At 37.6% G+C, this 26,652-nt stretch overlaps 1 protein-coding gene across 1 annotated transcript in view; it reads right to left on the bottom strand.

Annotated features, from left to right (window-relative positions):
- spred1 (sprouty related EVH1 domain containing 1) overlaps positions 1–26,162 on the bottom strand; it is a 48,204-nt gene extending 22,042 nt beyond the window's left edge. Inside the window, exons 1-2 of the mRNA XM_088925984.1 lie at positions 25,580–26,162; positions 4,862–5,036 (exon numbers count right to left, since the gene is read on the bottom strand). Of these exons, the coding sequence (XP_088782110.1) occupies positions 4,862–5,036; positions 25,580–25,611 (207 nt within the window). The 5' untranslated portion in view covers positions 25,612–26,162. The remainder of the gene's footprint in view (positions 1–4,861; positions 5,037–25,579) is intronic.
- Positions 26,163–26,652: the final 490 nt, after the last annotated feature.

Below are 26,652 nucleotides of genomic sequence, written 5' to 3'. Positions count from 1 at the left end.
GAAGCGCACTGTTGTTTTGCGATAAAATAACCCATAAAATTGTGCCGGTTAAAAAAAAGGTATGCATCTAACTTAAGCATTAAATGTCAGCTCTCTGTGTTTGTACAGTATGTGCTTAAATCATACATCACTTCACACTTATTGTTAATTCTGTGTTTTTTAGTCGATAATTTTCTCAAAGCTCCTTCAGATAAGTGTGGAATTATGACCGATTTTCCTTCCGACATCTTCCAGCCACTATAATGGGATGTCAGAGGAGAGTGCAGGACGGTAGAATGCCTTGTGTCTGTGCCAGAAGGGCACAGCCCTGTGTTTACACAATCCAGTGGCCAGGAGGAGGCTGGAGCAGAGGCCGACAGCGGAGACTAGACTGGCTGGAGCCAGCACTAGTAAGGTGAGCACAAATGAAGAGGAAGAGGAGGAAGTATTGTCATTACTGGTAATATACCACATTTCACAACAGTTCCAAATAAAAAAAGATGAATGGAATTCTATTTCAGTTTCAAGTTGCTGGGTTTCCTAGTCCTTGCAGTGCTTTCTGCTGCCTGAAGCCGAAAACGTATCTGTTATCTCGACCCGCAGAGGAAATGATTTTGCAGTTTTGAGGCTTGTTTCCTTAAAAACAGTCTTTGTGAATTAAAATGGGGGCAGATGGGAAAAATTGTATTTGTGCATCTGAAAGTCATTTGAGCTAACACTATTCTTAAAGAAGAGTGAAACGCCGACATATTGTGCTAACGAAGAAAAAATATCAAACATGCTAAATATTCATAGTGAAATATTCCATACTATATAAAAGGAGGGGAAATAGGATACAGGATGCCCTAGTGATTTCAGAAAGTTCTGGTGCAAGTAGGAAATAGCACAAATGCAATTTTGCTTTTATTGACAATAGCTTTATTAAGGGCATTAAAAGCTGTTTCAAAGTATGGGAAGTATCTTAGTGATACTGTAAATAGAAGAATTCTTATGAATAAAAACTGATATTATATATACAGACATACCTGTATTACAAATGAAATGCAGTGGAAAAAAATAAATGAGAGTGGTACACCAAACTATCACATATAAAACTTCTACCTTAAATGCTGCCCAAAGCCCAGTAAGAATATAAGAACTCTAAAAAGCCAAAAAGGTAGGCTAACCCTTTGTTCAACGAAATTAACTTATAAACACCGTAGCCTTACTATGTGTATAAATATATACATCATGCACTATCTGCATTCATCTTCAGGAAAGACACCTATCCCCAGTAAAGGAAAGGGCACTCCGGAGCCTATCCCGGAAGTATAGAACGCAAGGCAGGACAATATCCTTGGACAGAACACAACTTAATTGCAGGTGTGGACACAGTTTAGGGCAAATTTACTTAGCTGTCTTTGTAAGGTGAAAGAAAAACAAAGTACGAAGCTATCGAAGCACAGGAGGAGAACTTCGGTGCAACCTTCACACATAAGGAAGCCTGGTCTGTAATAGAACCCAGGAAGACTGCACACTGCAGACCAAAACACTACCACCACTGTGTCATTTAATATTTGCTATATTTTCACCAAAATACACAAGTACAAAAACTGAAGCATAAGCATTAGTAAAACTGATGGAATATGGTTTATCAGAAGTTTAAATTTTAAACATATTAAACATTTACAATATTTTATATCTTTTTATGTAATGTTACTGTGGGATGGGAACAAAACCAATACAGACAGCTCTCTATGCCTAAAAGGTTTAATATCATAAATGGCCACTCTGATGCTAATTAATATTCAAGCCTTCAAGATGAAAACACATCACATGGACATAACTGTATCCAAACACTACTGACTCATCGGCACATTCTGTACCATGTTAAACCCTAAAAACACGCCAATTGTAAGAGCCTAGACACACTTCAAAGCCCTTTCTGTAGGCTTCTTCTATCACTTCATTATGTACTTAATGTTGAATTAAATTTACTGCACCTATATGGTAACATAAGCTCCTTCATTTAAGTTCAAAATTATTTAACACCTTCTTATGGTTTCAAATAAAAGACCAGTTTTTTGTGTGATCCTGATCTTTACAGCATCTTAAAACTTTCACTTCATGTGAAACTAAAGATGTTCGAGTGGGAAGCTTTTTCAAAAAAATATTTTTGAAAGGCAAATAAACTTAAATGTTAACAAGTACCTGACATCCCTTCATCTGCTATTATTAATGATGCTTTAAAGAGGGAATCAGTTCACAGGGTAATTCAAACAACATTGCAATTATGAAGAAAGTGTTGAATGTTAATTTTCAAAACAATGCTGAACATCCAAACCACATGCAGTGACTTAACTGCTGGGATGCAGACAGATTTAATTCATGATTTTCTGGCAGAAGCTAATGACTTTTCATGTCGTTAAAACAGTTCAACTATTCTCTAAATGATCTTGTGTTTCTGGCTAGAAAAATACACAAAAGATGGCTATTGCAGAAAAATATGCAAATATTAAAAAGTGGCAGCAAATGTGCCATGACACTTCCATCTCAATATAGATCAGGAGCATGGTTATTTTTCCACATGTGAACAGCAAGACAAATATACCCACATCACTCACTGTATCGCTTTTAATAAATCAGACCCTGTGTGCAACAACTAGTTATTTTAGATTCCCGATGTCCGTCTTGCAGCTGTTCCTGTGGGAATACAGTGAATCTTCAAGATGTGCTTCCTGTCCTTGGGCTACAGCAGGAAGGAGGTGGTTTTAAGCCTCTTCCGAAATGACCCTAGTCTTTTGATGAAGATCACTTTGAAAATCTCCACAGAACAGACGACTTCCTCTATATATCCTGCACATTTCCCTTTGAGCACGCCTGTGTCCTTCACAAATGTCAGCCCTTTGTAAAAGCTCATCCAAAATAGTCTTTGACGCTCTTGAACCTAGCGTGTTCTAATGCGTTTCTTCCCCAACTTTCCTACATGCGTCGGTCCCTCGTTAGGCAAGTAGCTGAATATTCTTGTATGTTGCAACTACTGACAGAAGTCACAATACTGCTTTTCTTTGTGGTGCCTCCATTTCTAAAGCATGGAATTAATTTTTGTTTATCAAAGAAAGAGGGTGCTGGAGCTTTTGAACAGTTGGTTTAAGCACTCCTACACTAACAAGACATTTGGTTCTAATGCAATACATTTTCGCTGCAGCTTGCGGCGTCACTCAGAGCTGCCTGACGTGGCCGCATTCTACCTGCAAAAATTGCCAAAGAAAGCCATGATCTCCAAATAAAAAAAGATAACTGTCAATTGTGTCTCATTCAATTCATATTTATATCACGTGTGTGTCTATTTATGATAGGTGTCAATGGATCAACAGGCAATCATATCCTATCTGAGGTTTGGAAATGACCTTGGAAAAATAAAACCAAGGAAGTGTGGGTCAAAGTAATTCCATTTCTGAAATCCATGCAAATACTGACAGGTTTATCCGCTTTTCCCAGTGGTGCACAGCTCTGCTTTCGCTGGCATTCAAACATTAAAATGTTGCTTTAAAGAGGAAAAACAAAAGCACCCCTGCCCCCGCCATCCTCTTCCTTTTAGACTTTGTCTTATTTATGACACTATGATGCATTATGACATGCGATCCTATTTTCAGACACCTCATTATGGAGTAAAAAAAAACAAGTGCTCTCCAAAACAATACTTCTAAAAAAAATGAGGAGCTCCATAACCGAAATCACAGCAGCTATAAGTGCAGCTTATAAGATTTAAGATTTGGGCCTTGTCGTCTCACTTTGAATGAATCTTGGGTAACAATATAATAGAGAGGATGTGAACTACAATATGTAGTATGTACAAAGAAATAAAATGAAAAAAACATAGAAAACAATCAATTGCTTCAGTACAATCATTCATAATTGTTACTGAAGGACAGAACTCCCTTCTCATTTGCAACCCATCTTGTTTATTTTTTAATATAGTTACGAGCACATAATTGACCTGAATCTCTCGCCTAGCCAATTCTTGAAACATATCCTGGAACTTCCAAACACAGTCTGAATCCTTCACATGTGGCCACAAAGATCCTTCTTCTGCTCCCTTTTAAATTTAAATCAAGATTCCGTTTATGAGCAGACTTCTCCCGAATGAGAAACACGAAGCAAAGGGCACAAGAGGAAACTATGTGGAAGTGCGTTTAAAACTGACAACAAGAGGCACTTCTTCAAAGGATTGTGGGAGTGTGAAATAAGCCGCCCAGCAATGTTGTTGAAGCCAATACACTGATTTGTTTTGAGAAACAGCTGAATAATATCCTTGGCTCGATTGACTGCTGACCCCCCAAAGGGGACAGACTGGTCAAATGACCTCCATTCACTTGCAAACTTCCTTACATTCTTAATCACTTATACACTTGGCAATTTTAGTTTGAGTAGATATCACCCTTTTCCTTACTGCTTCAAGCTCTGTACTGCACAGAGGATGTGTGCACACACCTATGAAGTTCCTACTATCAGAACTATCATCATGGGTTCCAAAGTGCGTGACAGGAGGAGAGCACTGACTGGAGGTGCAGCACCATCTCACCGATATCACTGGGCATCCCTGGAGTCCCTGCTGCACTGCAAGCCAAGGAAACCGTGGTCAGCTGAAGTCCACACAACCTTCTTAGTGCTCAACTTATTGTGCACTACCACTCGGTGAATTTTAAATTATCTGGTCTATGGCAGCTCAAGCTGCTCTTCACACAAGACCCACTCAGAACATCCCTTAAAAGTACAGCTTGACATTCACGAACAGTGCAGAAAATAGATGATCTCCACCTCTCAAACTCAAGGGAATCTGAAGGCCAACCACATTTGTTTTGCATGAATGGTACAAAGAAGAACCGAGTGCCCGCCTTACTGTTTTGTCTTTAAGTCGTTCTCCTTGGATGAGAAAATCAGCGCAGCCATTCTCCTCCTGATGGTTGACTTTGTAGACCGTAACACAGCTGAGTCCTCCCCCTCCCAAAGGCAGCCATCCACCACTTGAGTCATCCCGGGTCATCACCACTGCTCGCACACGTGCATAACTGTCACTGGGACACAGGAGAAGAGAGCAGGTTAGCGGAAACAGAAAAGAGGAATGGATCTCTTGCTTTTGTACTCTACGGTGCCGCATGAAGTATTGGTTAACCTCTTGTTCTTTTTGTTTTACAGATCACCTTCAGAATATCTACACCACACTTGCGGTGAACTATAAACAGACATGAAGTAGTCAGTGCAGTGGTTCCAAAGCATGAGGTGTAAAACAAACGTACAGCAGGATACAAAGCGGACCTTAACAGAAGTACAGCAAGCTTTAAACCTCAAGTAAGAAATGAGACATTAAAAGGAAATAAATGAAAACTATTCTAAGTGGGTGCATACCATATACACATTTAGTGGCACCACAATCTTCACATTACACTTAGTGAATATAAATATGAGTTGCTCAGCCAAAGCCAGGCAGTCTGGCAGATTTGTTCCTGCTAATGCCCTCATTTTAGAAGGCCTACTAGCTTAAGGCTCCTTAAAAACTCTCTTTAGGAGAGATTAATCTGGGAACTAGTGGGAGCCACTTTTGGGACAGTGGAGGATATCTGCATCAGATTTTTTAATTTTTCCAGAAGGGAACATTTTTTCCTGAAAAAAGAAACTACAAAGTTACATAAGTGTTTTTTATGTATTGCTCAAATTTCCTGCCAGTGATGTTAATATTGCCAAGTCCAAAAGGCTAGCACAGACCTCTCTCATGTGGCAACCTACTGTAACTTCATCTTCTGAAATAAGTCTCCTTTTCTAGAAAATTGGAAAACAGGGGATCTTACTGAAGAACACTCGATGTATTTCTTGCTCTTCGAATGATTTATTACTTTAGGAGGTTATGTTTTGCTGCTATGAGACTTATGTTTGTTATATGACGAGTTTGCGTGATTGCAAATTTCTTTTACAAAATTACAAAGAGTTTTGTTGATGGAAAAAGCACAGCAACACCAAGGAAACTTAATTCAAACTGAACACAGATCAGGATAAAAAGAAAAAAATGATATACATTTCTACATGTTTCTCAACATTTTAAAAAGCTCAAACAATCATTTAAGCGGTTAATAAATCAAAAACCACTTCCAGCAAATGGAGCACAATTTTAACTGACAGCCTAAGCTCTGTTCACCTGAAATAAGGCTACATGCTTGGTTATACTACATTATATACTATATATGTTAGACTATATAGGATTTATCTATAAAACAAAAAGATTACCAAGCCTGTTACTAAGCTAAGATGTTTTTATTCCTTTAACAATCATTACACAGTTAATAACCCAATTAAGATCCTCTAAAGCCTTTGAATGATTAACATTTCCCAAACTTTCACCTACAAAAGGATGGTAAACTTCTGTCCCTTCCCACTATTTAAGTGACTTTAATACCAGTTTGATAAGGAGTGTACATTCCAATCAACAACCGGAAACTACAAAGGTCAAAGCTTGCCAAAGACTACTTCTTATCAACCCTGTCACTTCTGGTTATATATTAAACAATAAAAAAAAAACTTTGGAGGCATTTTACAATGGAACACTTCTCTTTGCCATGTTATAGACCTACATCCGAAACTTGAATGGATATAGAACAGATCTCAAATATTAATCCTCACTTGACATCTGAAGTTTCATATTCTATATTGCTGTACATCATTAACAGTCCAGATTAGTAAAATCTACCAAGTCAGTTTGGATCTGTTGAATCCCTTTTCTGCACATGGAAAAAGAATTGGACCGAATTCAATTTGAGCCTAACCTCTACGAGTAAAGTCAAACACAGCTTCTTAGAAAGACCTAGACCTTGAAGAGTAGTGGCAAATGCATTTATGGCAAATGTATCTTGCATAGTTTCATCACACAGACACAATAAAGCAAATCTGAGACAAGTGTATAAAAATGTGTTCCATTTTTAGGGTTTAAGATTGTTTCTTTTATTTTAAACAAAAACTACAAACACCTTGGTATAAAGACTCTGCACTAAAAAAAAACCCTGCTTACCCAGCCCTTTCAAGAAACCACTGATACTTGAAATGTTACATGCTCTCTCACACAAGCCTTCTGATATAGTCTGCATTTCTACAAACAGCATTTTCATTAAAAGAACAATCTTATGTGCAATAATGAAAGCAATTTACTGGAATCACAGTACCTAAAATAGGTATTTATTCTTATATTATTTTAGGACAAAAAAATCTCAATACTGAAGCCAACCATATGACAAAAGGGCATTTATGCTAAGCAGGCATTCTCTGACTTATCTTGTTAAGCTTGGGTTGGTTATCTGTTCAGATCAAAAGAAAATCCTTCGGTTCATTATCTCTGCCACTGCTTTCTTTCTCGGTTTACAAAGACTAGATATTTTCATTCAAAAAGGTAAGCTGGAGATTTTAATTGCAAATAAAATAAGAATACTTATAACAGTAAAAAGGCTTACACCTGAAGAATCTAATACTAATATAGGACAGCAGATTAAGTGAATATTTCCTTGTTTTTGTCAAGCTAAAAAAAAAACAACTAAATATTTACCAGGATCCCACTTCAGCGTGAATTGGTTGAATTTAAGGTAATCACATCAGCCCACTAAAACCGGGCATTTCCTGAAACGTTTCGCTCCTTTTAACATGAATATTTGTTGTAAAATACCAATAGTGATGAAGTCTACTCATATATTTTATTTATATTATTCTTCACAGGAAAACATTCAGATTAGAAATGAAATATTCCACCAATCAGTGCTTACAATTCTGCCTGCTTTGCACAAAACCAGACATAAAAACTATGACTGTAACCATGTTAACCATGCACACCTTTTCCAAATGAATATTTTAAGGTAATAACATAAAGGGGCAATTCATTGAACTGCTAAAATACTAGAGTATTAACTAAAACTAAGATAAAAGGCCTATCAATGTCAAACTAATTGAGTTGTAATTCCATTGTAAGTCCATCAGGCACCACCGTCTCTTCAATTTCAAATAAACTCAAAAATATCCATTAGACTAGGTTATGCTTTGAAAAGATTGGCTCCCAAAAGACAAAAAAATAGGTAACACTATAAATCTAATTCCAATGACTCTGTATTAAAGACAGTTGATATATAATCACATTCAAAAGCTCAGTGGTATGATAAGTCAGTAAGAGTAATGAGAATAATAGTAATGAAAATATTATTTTTATAAATGTGAATATTCAGAGGAGACCGTTCAAAATTATTTTAGACTTAATTTATATAAACTCAAAGGGAAAAGAACAGATTTTTATTTTGTATGCATCTTTTCCAACTTCTCAACCTACAAAGGCATTATATTACATGAACTGCAAGATCTTGAAGTCCAGTTTTCTGAGCGCAGATGAAGCACTTTCTCCCTCCTGCAACCCCTTAAAGAAGCTGCACTCTCGCACCTTAAGATCTTAGCACAACGGGGCTTGTCAGGAGATGGCCCAGGGTCTTCAGGTCTTTACACATCCCAACCCTAACAAATCAGTGCACTTCAGTGAAAAGAGGGCTCTCCTATTATTGCCCCCTTCCTTTGTCTGCCCTAACGAAAGTAAACATTTGCTGTTCCTTACAAGGACAGCCTGAGGAGAAACAATCCACATCAGTTCCACAAGTAACACCCCTCCTCCAACCCCGCCACCCACCCTAACACCACCCAATCTAACCCTTATTGACAGGAAGGAAATGCCAAGAAAGCAGGAGCCATGTCACTCACACCACAAGGCCAGAAGGCAAGCAGCTGTCCCCCAGAGCAGTGACCAGAGCCTGACCTCCACATGCCAGTGGGCGGCCCACAGTCAACCTGAGGACAGAGGGGGTGAACTGCTAAATCACTGAACTTTTGGCATGAACAATAAATCACCCCAAATGGGAGTAAAATAATTTAGCCTCGCAATTTGAGCATCAATGCTTTATTGACCAGGGCACCACATTAAAAGACCTACTGCTTTGTTTTGACTACACTTAAAACACTTTCAGCCATTAACAAGAAAATGTGTTTGGAGGTCGATACAGTTCCCCCACAATGGCTGTTTAATCTTACCTTTAGATCAACCCATGACGTAGGACATCAAGAAGGCTTTAGCAACTACGGATCGACAGAACTGTCCCCGTATTGATACAAATAAATAATATATTAAATTACACATCTGGAGTATAAAGATGTTCAAGTAGACATTTTTAACATTAAAATAACGGCATTCTTTAGAAGTAAATAATTTTACATTGTCCTAGGTCTGATTTTAATTCAATCCAGATCTACATGAATCAGCAGGCTGTAAAATGATAGCATTATCACCTCAAAAGGATGTGGCATGTATGTCTCGTTTAACTGCTTCAACTTAAGCTGACAAAGCAGTGTTTGATGGCATGAGATTTTATGGGGCCGTTAGCTTTATTATGCCACTATGGTATAGGAACCGCAGTCTTACGGCTGTACCCCCTGCCTGAAGTTCTGCTACTCAATTCACCCTATAAAATATAGCCGGACAAAAACACGCCTCCTGCTTGCACACATTCATCACAAAGGCCTGGGAGAGAGGTGTCGCACAGAAACCACAGCATACTTTTAGCAATAAGTGCATTAACAATTACAATTTCTATTCACTCTAGAGGACAATCACTGCATCCTCCTCAAAGAAAATGTAAGGCTCCAGAAGCCACAGACAGAAAAAGAAAAATCACTGACCAGATGTGTTGGGATTTAATTCTTTTTTTTATTCATATTTCTCCCCCTATGCCCCCCAACCCCCCCCCCCTCAACTGGAAGCTGGGTTGTGAGCAGACACAATGGGACGAACCCGGGCTCCTTGCTGTGAGGGCACAGTCCAGTGAGCGCACAGTGAAGGCCGGAAGCCAATCTGCTGGCAGCGAAATGGGAATGCGATTCAAAATTATTCCAAGTTATTCTGCTGGATGACTGACTTCATTTCCGAAAAGTAAGGTCAAGGCATCCAGAGATCGAACGCTCAAGTTCGTCAGTAAACCGTAGATTAAAGACTTTCCTTCCGTAGGTCAATTCACACAGCTACTTTCTTTAATTAAACGGAAAGGTAGCATATGAATTTAGTGAACTATATTTTTTCTTTGGATGGAGACCATATCTGAAAAGCCCTTCAACGTCCCTAGTTTTTTCCAAAAATAATTCACATAAAACTGACTGCAGTTCTCCCCTGTAGATTCCTGGACTATCACACGAGTCCGTTTTGAAATGTTAAAATATTTGGCCCTGCTCTGTATTAAAGATCAGTAAATGCCTGCATTGTTATCTTTAACTTCTCTAATATTTTTAGATTCACCTTAACCAAGCTTTCAGTCTAACCCCTGAACATGTACAACCGAGAAGTACGTTGAAAAAGCACTTTAAAAACTAATCTTACAGTAAATCCCTGTTTTAATCCAACAACAAATTCAGATGCATCTTTTTTTCTTTGACAATTCCAAATGAAGGTTATCAGAAAAAAAAACAGCCATGTCTTGATATAGGCAGTGGTAGACCCTTCATTCCTAAGCCTACAATCTGAGAAGAAATTGAGGCACAGTAGACACTGGAGGTAGCACTAGCATTCAGCATAATTTTTACCTGTACATAACTACACAACAGATCTCTAAGAGTACAAATTTGTATTGGAAATTTGAACACTGAGGTCACTTTAATTTACAGCTTTAACAATTTCATGGCAATGTTTAATCTGCTAGTGGGGGAAAAAAATAAAGGCAGTATAAGGAAAACCTTCTTCCCCACCATAACTTCAGTGTCTCTTAAACAAGTTTCTTTTAAAAAGCATATGCATTCAGTTTCCAAGCTCTCAAATCTACTGCATGGTAAGGTGGAAAACCAACACGCTGTGTGATCAAGCTGACTGCCATGCGTCACAGAGCATGGGGACAATTAGTTGCCGAGCTTATAAGCGACTGTTTGTCTGGCCGGCAGCTAGAGCTGAAAATGCCGTCACACTGGATCAGCCCCTGGGCTTCCCATCGCTGAGGGCTGTGGCTGGGGCCCTGGCTGCATGCCAGCCCTCCTCTGCCTCACTATGTTCCACACAATGGCTGCTTCTCTGCTGAAATTTCACGTTATTAGATCCTAGGCTGGGGGTTTTGTGCTCACACAATATACAGTCACTGGAGCATGCTGCAGGAGAGACATGCTTTGCAAGTTAAGACTGGAAATTTCCTCATTTCATTAGCATTAGAAAGAAAAAAATGTCACTCCTTCAAAGCACCAACAGGAGACTGCTGCTCAGGTTTCCTCTACGAGCGAGCAAAACAGAACCCCAAAAAAATCTGGGAAAAAAAAAGTTCATCTTTACATAAGTTTATATACGGTTTTTCAAAATGGAGTGGGGACAATCTTAAAATTCAGATTGCACATAGGAAATGTTTTTTTTTCCTACAGTAAGTCTTCAATAGTATTATGCTTAAAAATATTCTTTTTGCAATCTAACTATTCACTCACCCATTTGGAATATATTCCAAAGCAAACTTCGTACATTTATTACTTCTAAACCATAATTAAAATTAAGTAATGGTTATTTGAAGTAAAACATTTTCAAAGTTCCTAAACTTTTTCCTTTAAATGCTAAACACCATTTATTGAAAATGCTGCACAGAGGAATCAACCACTAACATTTACCCCCAAAACAGCGAACCATTAATTTGCAAGGAAAGGTGTGCATTTAAAAAACAAATCAATCACGTATACCAAGCACCTCGTGAGAACACCTCTTTTGTCCGTAAAAGGCTCCACATGTAAGGAGAAAGGCGGGCAGTGTGAACGTGCACACTGGTGAGCTTGAATGGCCTCTGCAACACTGAGCTAGCACCAAAGGCCACACTGCACCAGTTATTTTATAGCTGTGCAACCAGCTAGCCTCCACACAGCACGACATTACTCAGAGTATCCAGAAGAATGGGATTCTGACTCACAACGCGCTGTGTACTATACACCTCCATTCCACCCTTTCTGCAGAAAGTAAATGCCAAGCCCTGGTACAGATTCACTGTGAATCCCAACATCTAGAGGTTCAAAAGAATGTTCCTATTGGCCAAAATAATCCAGTTTAAAGGCTTATATATTAGGAATTAATACAAATCGTATCATGCAACAAAGCTAGCAGAAGAACCAGAATTAGCAAACAATGAACAGTTTCTCATTATACTGTATAAGTGTTACAAACTTCAATTTGAAACACATCCTCACCCTGGGCTACACAGGACTGGAAATACATTTATACATAAGTAACGGAAGGTTTACGTTGGATCCAGTACGTGCTTGGAGATCCTTTCGGTCACCATCAGCATCCACCAGAGGTACATTTTACACTCAGCTAGGCTTTGTTCTCACTCATGTGCTCCATTATCTCGTGCTTTTTCCCTGAAAATTGTGAATAACCCATACTGCAGTCAGTTTCATTTGCATTTAATTACTGAACAGGACACTGTAGGGTAATGAAACATGCAGTACAGAACTAATTCATTATCAGGTAATTCTCGTTTAGCCAGCATTCCATTTATTTTCTGTTCTTTAAGTGTAAGTCATATTTTGTTTTTATTTTATAGGGTTTTTTTTTCTTTTACTAATTATTCTATTCAGAAATTCCATGAATAAGATAACAATAACCAAAAGGGGGGACATTTATCTTTGCCTTCACCATACAATACACTTAATATAAAATAAATACATATGTACATATCTCTCTGCTCAGGTTATTCTTTTATTTATTTTATTCTTATGTGGTTATAATACTCTAATTGTTTATGCAACAGCTAAAAGACAGTCACTTTTAACAGATAAAATTCATAGTAAGACTTTCGAAATGGAACCCTTACGTAAGTTGTGTTATAGATGCACATTATTAAATTGCCTACAGAAATCATTCAAGAAATGCTCGAATTACTGTTCTCTTGCAAACTTTGAAGTTACGTCTTAGCTCTATACTGAAGCATATAGTTCTATATAGTTATCAGATAATTAGTGAATGCCATTTGATAACATAGTTGAATAGTCATCATATATACAGTCAAGAACCTCCGAGAACTGATGACTGCCGATATACCACTAAATCAATAACATTAAAACAATGGAATTGTAATACTCAAAATAAAAACAAAAACTAACCACTTTGTCCCAAATAATTAGAAACTGATCAGTTAACCTAGAGCAAGTCAACTGGATATAATACATTCTGAAAACTGCTAAATAGTACAAATCTCATAAGCAGAAAAAAAAACAATCCACAGCTAATAAAAATAATTTATATTCAAGTCACAGGAACTGAAAACAATGGTGGAAGTTAAAGATGTAGTCAAACTACACACATAAAAGTATAGTACTCTAAAACTTGTACACTTAAATTGGCGCCCAATGCATAACTTATACATCTGTGACAGAGACAAAATGACAAAATGAAGTCTGAGTGCTTCAGTACTTTTCAGCTTCGCCTTTTTTTGCGTGCGATTGCGGCTGACCCATGTGGAACACTGACTGGGGATTTAATTGCAGTGAATGTGCAGTAATTACTCTGCTGCCAGTGTGTGACTGAGTGCCTGTCTCTCTGCGATGCAGCCTGCATGCAGTTCCACCTCTCTGTGGTGCAAGCATGGCTGGAGTAGGTGGAGAACTGTGGCTGCTGCAGAGAAGCACTTCAGCTCAGGGCTGAAGGGTGGGGGGTATTTTAAACCATTGCATCATAAAATCTTTAGGCTGTATTTATAAATCCAACTTGTTACCAGGAAGTCGAACGCCTGAGCTCAGTATTTTTATACAAAAGTCAGTTTTCCCCCACATTCAGGTCTAGGTGGACATGGCCTCTTTACCTGTTGTAACATGGTGCCAATTAATCCACTCCATTTCAATCTTTTGCATCTCTTCCACTCAGAGGTTAACTGATCACGTGTAAATGATCTAAGTGATTAACCTATTTTTTTACCCACGAAAGGCATTTGTATAAAATCAAAACCAGAAACCAAAAAGTAAAAAATCAAAATTCTGTCTTTAATATTAGCACATTTCTTTAAAATAGATGACAGGGCCATATTAATGTTCCCAAATGCATTGCTATTATTAATACTAACAAAGTAACTGTAATCAGGCTCCACAAGCTCTTAAAGTTCACCTGCAAATATTCCTCATCTGATAGCTAACCCTTACCGCAGATGAATGCACAGTACAGGAATGGATCTGTAGGTAAGCAACACGCTGTGTGCCATTATTCAATTTTGAATAATTAAATCCATGTCTCAGTATCTAATTTAAAAGATAATAAACTCGTGTGCTATTCCTTTTACAACAAGCATGAACTATTATGATTTAGACATTTAAAAAAGGAGGAAGAAAGAAGCTCTAAACAGATATTTACCATGTGTCTTTACTCATTTAGTGTACTCGGATAATTAAAAACAGCATTCTGACTCAAAGCATTCTTTTTGCTATCTTAAGAAACAGGTCTAAAGTTCACATGTAGGACTGGTTAACCGAGTTGCTGGTTTTAGGAAACTAGCAAGATAAGGGCAATTTCACAAACACTGGCCTACAGTTAACAGAACTCTAAAACCTTTACTGTATTTCTATGGCAATACCAGGAACTGAATGATCATACAAAATTTCAGTGTACAGAAAAAAACATTTCCAGTGAAGCTACAAACATGATGAAAACAGTTACAAAACAACAGCCTTGCAAATGGATGTTAAAAATCAACTACCGGAATTGACAAAATTAAAAAAATATACCTTCTATAACTTGCATACATGAAGTTATTGCTTCAGGACTTTAGAAAACAGTTTAAAACACCGACATTTTAAAGTACAATGCATTTAAGAATAAAGAGAAAATACTTTCAGAATTATGTACATGGAAAAATACAGACTGAAACAAATAAATGCAAAATATGTAGAAAGATGAATGATTTAGCTTTAGCAACATTTGATTTTGGCTCTACTTTTTAAGTGCTTATGCTAAAGGAATCCACACACTTCAGAATGACCTTCATTTGACAATTTTATTTATAAAATTAACGTTCCCTAAAAAACACGCCCATGTTAATATCCTAGGATGTGCATAACCTTATTTTGATCATTTTGCTTTTCCAGACAGATGAGGAGGAATGCAATCAACTCATCTAGCTCATCACTGGGAAATTTTAAGCTGAACAAGATTCGAGTCGCTTATTTTCCGATCCACACAATCGTTTCACAATTCTTTTTTTAGCTCACAATAAAACAAAATCACCAAAACCATTTTTTAACTGTATATATTCTGTTATTAACCAAGCAGAGGACGGTTTATTGGCCAAATAAAAGCAAAAATCAGTGAGGATATAAAAAAACTAAAGTATCTTAATTACATAGCCAGACATGACCTTTAAAAGCCTGGGATTGTTTTATTAGGGTAAGATCAGTCTCTTTAGTTGGCCGCCTGCACCATACTATTACCATCAGTTCTAAACCTTTGAAGATTTTTAAAGCTCGTTTGGTTTCTTTCTAGGCTGGGTTACTTCTAAAAATTCTCATTTTCCTTTATCTGATACACCAAAGAAAAGGCAGATTTTTGTTGTTCACTGCTGGTGCGCTAATTTAGGTTGGGATTGCCTTTGTCAGATCGAGCAGTCTATAATCTTTAGAAGAATGAGGTTTTACTAAATCCATTAATCCTAAAATATATCACATTAAATTATCCAACCAAACATTCATGGTGGAGAAAGTTTAAAATTAATATCAATATGACCAAATGTAATATACTGCGGTATACGGCAGTTATGAAAAATGCATTTATGGCATGTATATGTTATAAGTTATTACGTTTAGTGATTTTCTTGAGTTTCCTTAGACAAACGTTTTCCTTAAAATGTTTCTCTGAATAATTGAAAATAATTTTTAATAGTACTGTAACACTGACTCATTGGAAATTAAATTTTAAGAATGTGAGTGATTTTGGTACAGATTAAAAATAACTGATGGACTATTTGGGGAAAAAAGCTATATGATTAATCTCCATTTTAATCAATAGAGTATGTATGCTTATAGGCAAAATATAAGTACATATTTTACAATAGATCACAGTTATCCACTAATTCTATAACACAAAAATAAGTTGGGAGAACAGTGCAAAATCTGGGATATCATGGATGCAGGCTGTTCTCTGCAGAGAAGGTGATTTGTCTAATCTATGCCTTCTTATAAAACCTTTTAACATCTCTCCAGATAACCAGTAATACAAATGTAATGAAAAGACCAAATGAAAGCACTGTTTTAATGTCCATCAACAATTGTGTCAGGTCAGATCTAGCTTGATGCACAGTTTCTAATTTGACTGAACATCACAGTTTGTAGGGTCAAATATTAGATTAGTGCCACACCCATTTCAGACTAAGATTCCAGTGAAAAGCCACACCCAACTGAAGCAAAAAATAAAAGTCGCAAACAGGTACAAGAGCAGAGTATCGTCTTAAATAGGAAAATGCACGTTGACTTGGTTCTTTTGATCCTGGCTTGGCCTCCTCATTTTCAAAGCCTTAAATACAATGTAAAGTTCAATATCTGACTATGAATGCATCTTGACTTTTCATGCTTCTGTAGAGAAGCGTATTAAAGTAGTAAAACTCTAAACCAAAGATTTTCTGTAAAAACACCAAGTGGTTTAAGCAGACATCTAAATCATTCAACCCTAAATTTTTGTCTTCTAAATAAGCTATCACTTAATTGTACTGGGAGAAAATATGACTTACTACTAAACCCAGTGAAATGTTCATTATGAGAGAATAGTAATTAACACCCTCCCTGAAACCAAATAAAAATTTCCCGTTTGAAAGCTGCACTTCAGCACCTTGCTGTCAAAGTGCAAGACGCGAGTGTGCCTGTTATAACGTATTTAACGGATCATACGGATTCTAAACAAGCTTTCATTACTAGATTTAGGAAAATGCACGCATCACAACGTTCCCTTTCCCTGCACTGCTGCAGAATTATAAATTAAAGCATCCCATATGTGAATCAAAAGCAAACTATTCTGAAACATCAATCACACCACATATTAAGATGATCTTAATTTGAACCACAAGCATTTGGCAAATTAAAAACTTGAGCAGCGATTACAGAAAAGGGGGACCACAAATTTGGACTGCAGTGGAGTCTCAGCATGCTTTGATGTAAATGTAGAGTCCATGGAGACTTGATTGAAATTTCCAAAGTTGATGAATTTCCTCAGAAAAAAAGGAGGGGAAAATTCTAATAAAGGGGGCTAAAAATGTCACAGTCAAGCATGGAATTAGTGCACTAATTCCTTTACCAAATTCACTGACCCGAGACTACACTTATCACAGGAATAATTTCTGATGTCTGATGAATGTGGCTGGTGGACCTACTTTACTGCAACAGAAAAAAAAAATGTGCAGATTTGTTTTTTAACTTCTAAATTAAAAAAAAAAAATCATCCTGGCAATTTTGACTTTCGAAGAAAGCAACAGAAGAACAGAGATGACATAAAAACCTCCCATGGGTTCCAGGATAATTACGCACATCTTGCGTTACCAAGTCTTGCTTTCCACATACGCATGTGTGAAATGACGTGCGTGTGAGTGTGTATATTAGGGATGTCATGGCATGCTAGTCTCATGGTTTACTGCGAGAGATTATTTTACAGTTACACAACTGTATTGACAGTTTGCAGCAGTAAGAATTAGTAAATGTTTTTCCAGTTCCACGCATTCTGGCCCGCTTTAAACCTGGAATCTCTGAGGTTGTTGAACATGCACCATATACATCTGCTTTTTTGGTGTTTTGAAATGACATATCATTTGTTCATCTACACAGGATTGTAGCCTCAATGTAGACCTTCAGCATGTGACGGAACCCACCCGTTTCATTTTTTGTTGTCAAAACAGACATCCTTCGGTTGTCCAGTGTTCTTTTTCGCTGAAAAAGCCCAATCTCCGATCTATGCATTTAGTTGCTCAAACAGAGCACAGCAATGCTGTGCTGAAGTGATGCCACGACTGCCATCTCACTACAGTTAAGTAGAAGTCAACATTCACAATGCTGCTGTGAGGACGGTAAATACAGCAGCAAAATGCAAACCTGAAGATCAATTGCAACACTTGCAAACAATTAAAAAATGAGTATGTATACAAACTCCTAAAGTCTGATATTGGACCATAAGCGCACTCATAACAAAACAGTGGTTAAATTAAAATACAGTTTTCACACACGTGGTTTATTGTGGTTATTACATATGTAACAGACAGTACCCATTCTTCATACCCTGAAATCAATAACATTCGTTGAACCAATACTTAACGAGCAGAAAATGAATACTCATATGTGGAAGGTCTTGTCACAGACAAGTCAATATTTTGCAGCATCCAGGCCAAATAGCAAGACATCCTGACTGAAACAGAGCAGCAATTAGTGAAAAGTAATGAAACATAACGTGTGGCTTTGTTTGGGTGTAGTAAGATGGCTGCAGGCAGTCTCCCAGAGACTTAAACTTCTGCCATGGCCTGTTAGTGGAGTGTGTTTGCAAGTCACTGCAGATCAGTTATGTTTGACTAACACTATTCGTAACACGGCCATCTCAAAGAGCAGCCATGCAGGTGATGCACAGTTTAAATTAGTTCTGCATACAGACTTGACTTTGAGAACATCAGAAACTATAACATACCAAAGATGGGACATGAAAAAAATTTAAATACCATTTAAAAACTACACTGAATATGTATTACCGTTTATATGGATTACATTTAAAATACAGCCTTCAGCGGATTTAGCAGCAGGCTATGTGCTTGAAAAATTCATGCTGGACCTATAAATACAAACGGCAAATTTAGACTGATATATTACATTTTAGTTTTTTGTAAAAAAATTGTGTGTTAAGAAATTACAATAAACCACAGGATGTTGATAAGTGCTATATACAGTGTCCTCTACATAAATTCACAACCCCCATGAAACTGTATATAGAAATTTAGATGTAAGACCAGACAGCAAAGTTTTTAGAGCTAAGTTTCAACTTGAAGGGGCCCTCAGTCAATATAGGCTTGAGCTGTGCGTGTATCCAGCTAATTAGAACATGCGCTAGTTGACGTCATATTCACCACCCTGACATTAAGGTTCAGCTCCTCCCCCAAAGCAAAGGTGGAAGATGAGTACTTGAGTCTTGTTTTCAAGCAAGCACACCATTTTACCATCATTACTCCAAATATTTGTAAAATACCTGCACATTAAACCACAGTGTAGACAGGACGAGATGAGGCACTGAACTTGAAGAAAGCTCAGGGATATTGGCTTGGCTTTGTATCACTCTAAGCCACCCTGAAGAAGTAATGCGCTCGTACGGAGCATCAACCCACAGTTGGTATCATCGTGCTTCTGGACACAGCATTGGCAAATCCTTGTAAAATTCTGCCTCAGTGCTCTTCGGTTTAAAACTGTAACCACCATACTAGGAGTAATTTCAGCTCATCCAAAAATGCCATCCAAATAATTATTTCACACACCACTAGTGACTCACCAACAAACCACTTATTTGTGACCATGTTTGAACATGAACAATTTAAGCTTAAACGAAACTAAAAGCTAAAATGCACCTTGTGGAATCTGTGCTTATGTAACGGGTTTTGGAGTACTGGCACTGAAAATGAACGCTGTAACAGTAACCAGTGGTTTTCTTTCACCACATATCAGTCATCTGCTACTGTGGTTCACCATGAATGACCTCATCCTCGATGTCTATAACCATCTCCAGTCTCTTGGTAACCCTCCCAATGTCTCTGTCATGCCTTGGTACACATCAAGTACACCTGCCAGATCTTCTGAAATGGCAGCTCTCCATCCAATCACTGTCCATTTCACAGTAGTGGAAAAACACTTCTCACACCATATCGATTTATCGCGAGGTACTGTACCGAGGTCCCCTGATGTAAGAACTGAATTCCCTCTGTATTCCCGTGAAGTTAAAATTTTGTAAATACAAGAGGATTACAGCACTGTGCTTGTATGAAAACGGAGTGCATCAGGCACTAATGAAAACCTTGAACTTCACCATGGTGTGCACCCGGTTATTATATCATACAGCCCGTTTCACCACAGGACGTAGAGGGAATTCTAAAACATATGCTGACCCTTTAACTGCTGTGCTGTATAGAAATAAAGCTTCAGAAAACGCTAGTGTATTTTAGATTTTATCCCCAGTTCAAGAGACAACCTCCTAATATTTTTTATTACATGGCTGAATTGCTCGTTTGAAAAGCATCCTGTCTGGTTCAAAGGCAGACATAAGTCCTAAAACCCTTTTTCTGTTCAAAGAGTGAAAAAACTTAGGGCACAAGGTTTCAGTCTTTCCATCTGCACCCTTTTAAGGCCCAGAGCTTCAAAGGGGGAAAAACAGCCTTAACCCAGCTGCAGCTACAAACAAGGCCAACCTTCATTCCTAGCTCACACAATTGTAAACAATATTTAAGTTGTGGAGGTTTGTATTAAAAGTGATTCTTTGCCAGAAAAAACCTGCTAACTATGCAAAATGCCATTAAAAATTATATAACGTATCAACCATACAGTTATGGAATAGCTACACAAAGCACAGTGAAACAATACAACCTGCTAGTTTTTTTGGCAACGAACAAATGGCTTCAAATGTGATGTTTGCCATAGTAGTATTCCTGGATATTTTGTAAAAACAACCTTTCTTCTGGATCAGCGTCACTGCCTCCCACCAACAAGAACAATTTCTTGAGCTGCAATAGCAGACAACATCACACTATAAAACCATCACAGGTAAACCCCCCCAAAAGACACAGAACATATAAATATCAATGAGCTTATCTGAAAACAAGAGATAGAATAGTTCACGTTCTGAGAGTGGAATACAAATGCCTGATTTTATATATCGGCTAAAAACTACTTTCAAGAGCACTTGTTCACAAAGTGCAATGTCAAAATATAATATATAGCTTAAAAATCTCAGTGTGAAATTGCCTTTTTTAAAACATGACCATTCTCTATGACATTTCAACTGCTCCTGAAATACTCAGAGGAAGTGAAAAGGGCTGAAAGGGGGAAGTGGCTTAAGTTTAAATTTAAACAACTTTACTCTAACCCTGGGAAGAAAATGAACAATGCTTCATAAGTAGTTGCTTAATTATAGAAACGCCTCCCCCCCCCATACAAGAGAAAAAAAATACCAGAAAGAAAAATAAAATTAAATCCTTCGTTATACCTAAAAAAAGGGATACAATACGGATGTCTACAAAAATAAATGCACTGAGTAATAGGTAGAATTATGCAATTTAATTTATCATCATCCCTGAAAGATTATTCATAACTTTTTAATTCCCTTCTAAAAATAAGAAAGGAACAAAACTCCAGGTATGACCCTCCCCCGTAGCTTTTAAAAAAGGACAGGCAATTTGTAAAACAATCTTCTGAAATGGTTAGCATAAAATACAGAAGCAAAACCTGTCACATCACACCCAAAACAGCGTCAAGCAAGCAAGTTCCTCAGCCCTCTGCAGAGCTGCTCTCCACAGGGAGGAATGCTGCAGGAAAAGAATAAAAAAGGGATGGTAGATAACGAGAAAAATGAAAAGCAAAAACCCAAGTTTGCCAGATGCGGATGGGATTATCCTAAAAGGTTTACATTGATCATCATATAATGTCCTGTCCTGATGTGATCATTTGACTGCCAAATTACACATTTAAGACTACTATTATTTTCAGATTCTTATATTATTGATTCTTTTTTAAATGGGGGCAAACTTACAGACTTGACGTTTCAAAGACTAGCGTTTTCTGTTCCAAATGCACATTTTGCCCCTTTCATTAAAACATTTTACATTTGAGCTCACTCCCTCATCATTTCCCCAGAACGCAGTTTAAATTTAAATGATCATATCATAACAATACAGAGAAAAAAAAAAGATAACATTGGCATATTCCATATATAATGCCTAAGGTTGGTAGTACATGCAGGTCAAAAATATTTTGCGTCCATTAGGATATTTAATTTTAGAAGTACTGTCATATGCAAATGTATTTTCAAACAATTTGCATGATTCATATTTCAAGAATCATTTCTAAAATGTGTGACATAAAAGACCTTAGAAAGATGAACAGTTCCTATCTACGGAAAGAGTAGAAATGCTAAGCCCATCACAGAGTTCTGTATATTTTAATAGAAACATCTCAGATCACCAGGCATTTTTCTTAATGAAAATTATTAACACTTAGCTTTCACAACATGCTAGATTAGGTTAACAGAGGTAGAACAGAAACATCTGCTCCAATCCTGTTGTACTGTACATAACGTTCTCGTGATGTCTGAAGTGTTCTCCCCACACAAGCCTCTCTCCCCAGGTTTGCACCCCTTGCTACATAAGATGAATGACAGTGACCAAGACTGCGCTGTTACGCGTTGTTAAGGATTAATTGATACTAGATATGCAGCCTATATTTACACTGCTATGTTTCTGTTAGCAGAACACATTAACATTAAATACATTGAAAAAATGTGGTAGGACAATCAGTTCTGAAATAAAACAAGTCACACCATCTCAAAAAATGTCAAGAGATATCATTAGAATAAATGGCTTCTCAGAAAAAAATCCCAATTTGGATCTACAGACATTTTGGATTGGAAGATTCTTATTTCCCTATTTGTAAAAACTGTGGGGCTGGCAAAGACTTTACCAGGATGAAAGCATTACAGATCCACCACGTTATACCTTCACCCCAGCTTAGCTGCAGGTTTCATAACACCACACCAGTGAACAAAACGCCATCTGTACTGTCCAACTTGAATTAGTTGTGAATAAAAATTGGCCAAAATTGCATGAAGTACCTTTTCATTACAGGCAGTAATGACCAAATCAAACCCGATTTCTGTCTGAATAGTGGTGGCATAGATTACTACTATATTTGGATCAAAATGAAAAAAAGACAGTTAAAAAATACAGTATATTACTCTTTATATTCCATGGTTTCTACTACAAAGGAAATAACGCTCAGAACAAAAATTAACAATATATGAAATACTGAATTGCTGTTTTCATGACATATAATACACTCGGATTCATTTCAACCCGAAAGAGGATCTTTGTCATTTCTTTAACACAGGAAGGATTGAATGGTTGAAAAAAAAAAAAGAACATTGCAATACAGCCTGTTCATATGAAATTCGCTCACGACAAACAGACCCCCTCAGGAACAGCCCGAGAAAAAGGAAACTGCAGTTGCATTGTCACCACATTTATACACTGCAACAGAGATCTTCCACCCCAACCTCAGCCATTCTTGTGCACAGGCTTACATTAAGACTAATAAAGATGTACAGAGAAAAGGATGTAAATTTAATCCTGAAGCCTGACAGTCTATAGTCACTGATCCTCAACACATAACATGACAGACATTTGTTGTTCCCATTAACGTAAAAAGGGAGCCCAGATTTTAACAACCTCCAAAAATAAAGAAAAAAGGATTATAAAAAAGCTTTAGCAAAATGCTTCTATTCAGTTTAAAACAATCGCACGCTACAAAAACCTACAGATTTTGGGGACAGTGTTGAGAGTACGCATGAAGAACAATCCATGTTCTTACAGGCAAGACCGCAGATGCTGATACATAGCGATGTGCCATAAATTCTAAGACACAAAATCTCCCAAAACCATTTCTATATTGTACACATAGCAATGGTCTACATACTTCATTCATTCTCACAAACATCATCTATTCCCCCCCCCCCCACAAATCATTCAACATAGGTTTATCTTACAATTAAACGAATCAAAATGGCATCCCCACAGATCTCTGAAATATTCAGCTTCTTTGTGCCTCCATCTGTGTTCAGAAATATGTACGTGTGTTCTTGTGCACTTCAGAAAATCGCAATTGTTTTTTGATCAAAAGCATATGTAATCCCAGAACGACTTATTTAAAACCAACATTTCCCATGGAATAAATATTTGGCCTTTAACACTGGCTTCAATGGTAAATTCAATATCACATGTTTTAATACCATGGATTATTGTTAATACCGAGTGCAGACATGCTGATGTGGAACAAATTTTACCTCAAATGCTTAAATCCAAAATGATGCAGGAAACGAATAAGATGGAATGGAACTCGGCTAAACACCCACTGTGAACACATTTTAAGGCACCTCATTTTGGGCTGAGCAATGGTATTTATTTCGGTTGAGCCCCATCTTCCATGAGTCTATGAATGTGAATGTCCTTTGACTAAGATCACTTTCTTACGTGCACCAAACGGAGGTGCGGTACACTATCGACACCAGCATTGTACGGTAGGGGAACATAGCTGTCTTTTCAAGGAGTGGCAGCTGACCACGTTCTCCCATCTCCTTGACAAGACCTGGCCGCTATTCGACTGCGGATAGAATCTTTGTGTGATCGCCCGTGCAGTGCTGAGACACTCTGTATGTACAGTGTACAATGAATGGGCAGCCAGGTACTTTATGAATGGAAATGATCATGTGATCGCAGCACCTCCCTGAGCTGATATTTCTCACTGACTGTCAACAAGCACACGCAGCGATGAGACCATTTATACACCCTGGATTTCCAACGCAAAATAAAGCCCCAGTGTAAAAACTAAACTTCGGGACGTTAACAAGCAGGGTCCCCTTACATTTGCGCCACAAATTCGGTCGATTTTCGGTGCCGCTTCCTTCTTTTAACATTTTTTATGAATGAAGATTGTGGTATGCAAATGAGTGTGATTGAGAAAAAAATATGGCGTCTTCAGCTTTTTTGAGTCACTGACATTGCAGCAAGCAGAGACATTCTTATTGATAAAAAAAATCGACAATGAAAATAAATGCTCTAATATTATTATCCTTCTCATATAAAACGACTAACATCGCAAAATACATATTAGAAATCCCCGGAATCCAAAACGCCTCTAAATGCGAAATCTTTGGTAGGTAAAATGCATTTTTCGAAACGTAAAATAGTGAAAGATTATATTTTAGATAGATTTAAAGGACAGAAACAAATGGAAGTTTCTGTTGTCGCAGTTAAATTTAGTTTAATTTTACCGCTCAGAAACGTTTTTTTTTGCGGTCTTAATCAAGTCTCTATAAAACAAAATCAGCAAATAAGTATTAAATGATATTAGTACTCCCCGAAGCAAAACCAGCAAATCGCTCCGAAGCCTATATTAATACTGTAGGAGTATTTAGCTAACCTGACGAGCTCTACAGATATTAATTGAAAATAAGACGATTAAAAACACCATAAATACCTACCATCTTATGTAAAATAGACATTCGATTTAACTATAAAAATCATCCATTTTCCAAGCGACACCGACAAATTGCATTGATAAGTGTATCATTTAGGGTGCTGTTTATGGTGTGGCATTTTTCTCTCTAGTATCCATGTGGTTTTTTTTAATTAAGTTAGCCACCTAGGTAGTCATCTTAAGCTATAGCCCAGCTATACTCCGGTACTAATGCTGTAGTATGAAGTCCTAAGCTACCCACTGAAACCAGCAATACAAAACCAAGGAATCGAAGAACATTTAACAATAACGCAAAATAAAAGCGCAAACTTACTCGTTGTTTGGATTTGCCGACTCCTCGCTCATTTTTTCTCACCGGGATCCGAATCCTAGCAGTAGCACCGACGACGTAGCCACGGTGAGAAAATTAGCCGCAAATATCACCATTTTCTTTCACACAAAATCGCCAGTTTATTTGGATAACAAAAAGAGGGTTCAAAATATAAACTGCATCACAGCGCTGTGCAAGAAAACCAAAAGGAACTAAATCGAGCAAGGGAAAAGCAATCGGGTGCTCTTCATATCTCTTCCTGCAGCAAAATCCGACCACCACAACATCAACATCTTCACCATCACCCTCAGCAACGATCAACTAACTCCAGCGCTTTAATAAAACCACAAAACGACAATTTTGGCACGTTATTGGTAGCAAATCCCTCGGCAACTCTGGACACCAGCACAGAGCAGGGCTGCAGGGTTGCTTCGTCGGTGTATAATTCCAACCTTCAGAACTGAAAAAAAGTTAAGTTTCTTTTTCTCTTTTCTACAAAAACGAGGCGAAAGAAGCGCTAAAATTCAATGAGAAGTTACAACACATCTGCCTTCCTCGAACTCCATTTTCAACTCGACCGTGCACATAGGAAAACTGGGCGGAAGCGTTGACCTTAGCTCTTGGCTGGATCCTTCCGCGGTAATTTGACAAAATACAACAAAATGGACGTTTTCTGAGCACATTCAAGCCCGCGTGTGTTTTAATTCACACACAACTGAATTTAAAAAAAAATAGATATTCGTCCCGTGAGCTTTTGTGGTCAGGCTGCGTTGTTTTCCCAAAGTTGCCACAAAATAGTCCGCGCACTTCCCAAAAGAAGTTGCCTCTCAGTCACATAGGAGTGCAGTGATACGTACAAAAGGGACGAGTCTGTGTGATAGCACGCATAGCAGAGCTGGATCTGCAAGGTTGAGTGTGTCAGGATAGCAATGCAATGCATTACAATTAACATCGCATAGCAGCATGGTATTAAAGCGCATTAAGCCAGATTTCGGTTAATATGTGATGCTTCGAGTTTGTACAACAAGATGGAGCTGCTTTGCTGAATTATATGTTACATTTGAAAGGATCGCAGA

The sequence above is a fragment of the Atractosteus spatula genome, chromosome 9 (genome assembly GCF_055471065.1).
Source record: "Atractosteus spatula isolate fAtrSpa1 chromosome 9, fAtrSpa1.hap1, whole genome shotgun sequence".
NCBI classification, from domain to species: Eukaryota; Metazoa; Chordata; class Actinopteri; order Semionotiformes; family Lepisosteidae; genus Atractosteus; species Atractosteus spatula.
This window is presented reverse-complemented; position numbering and strand designations above follow the sequence as displayed.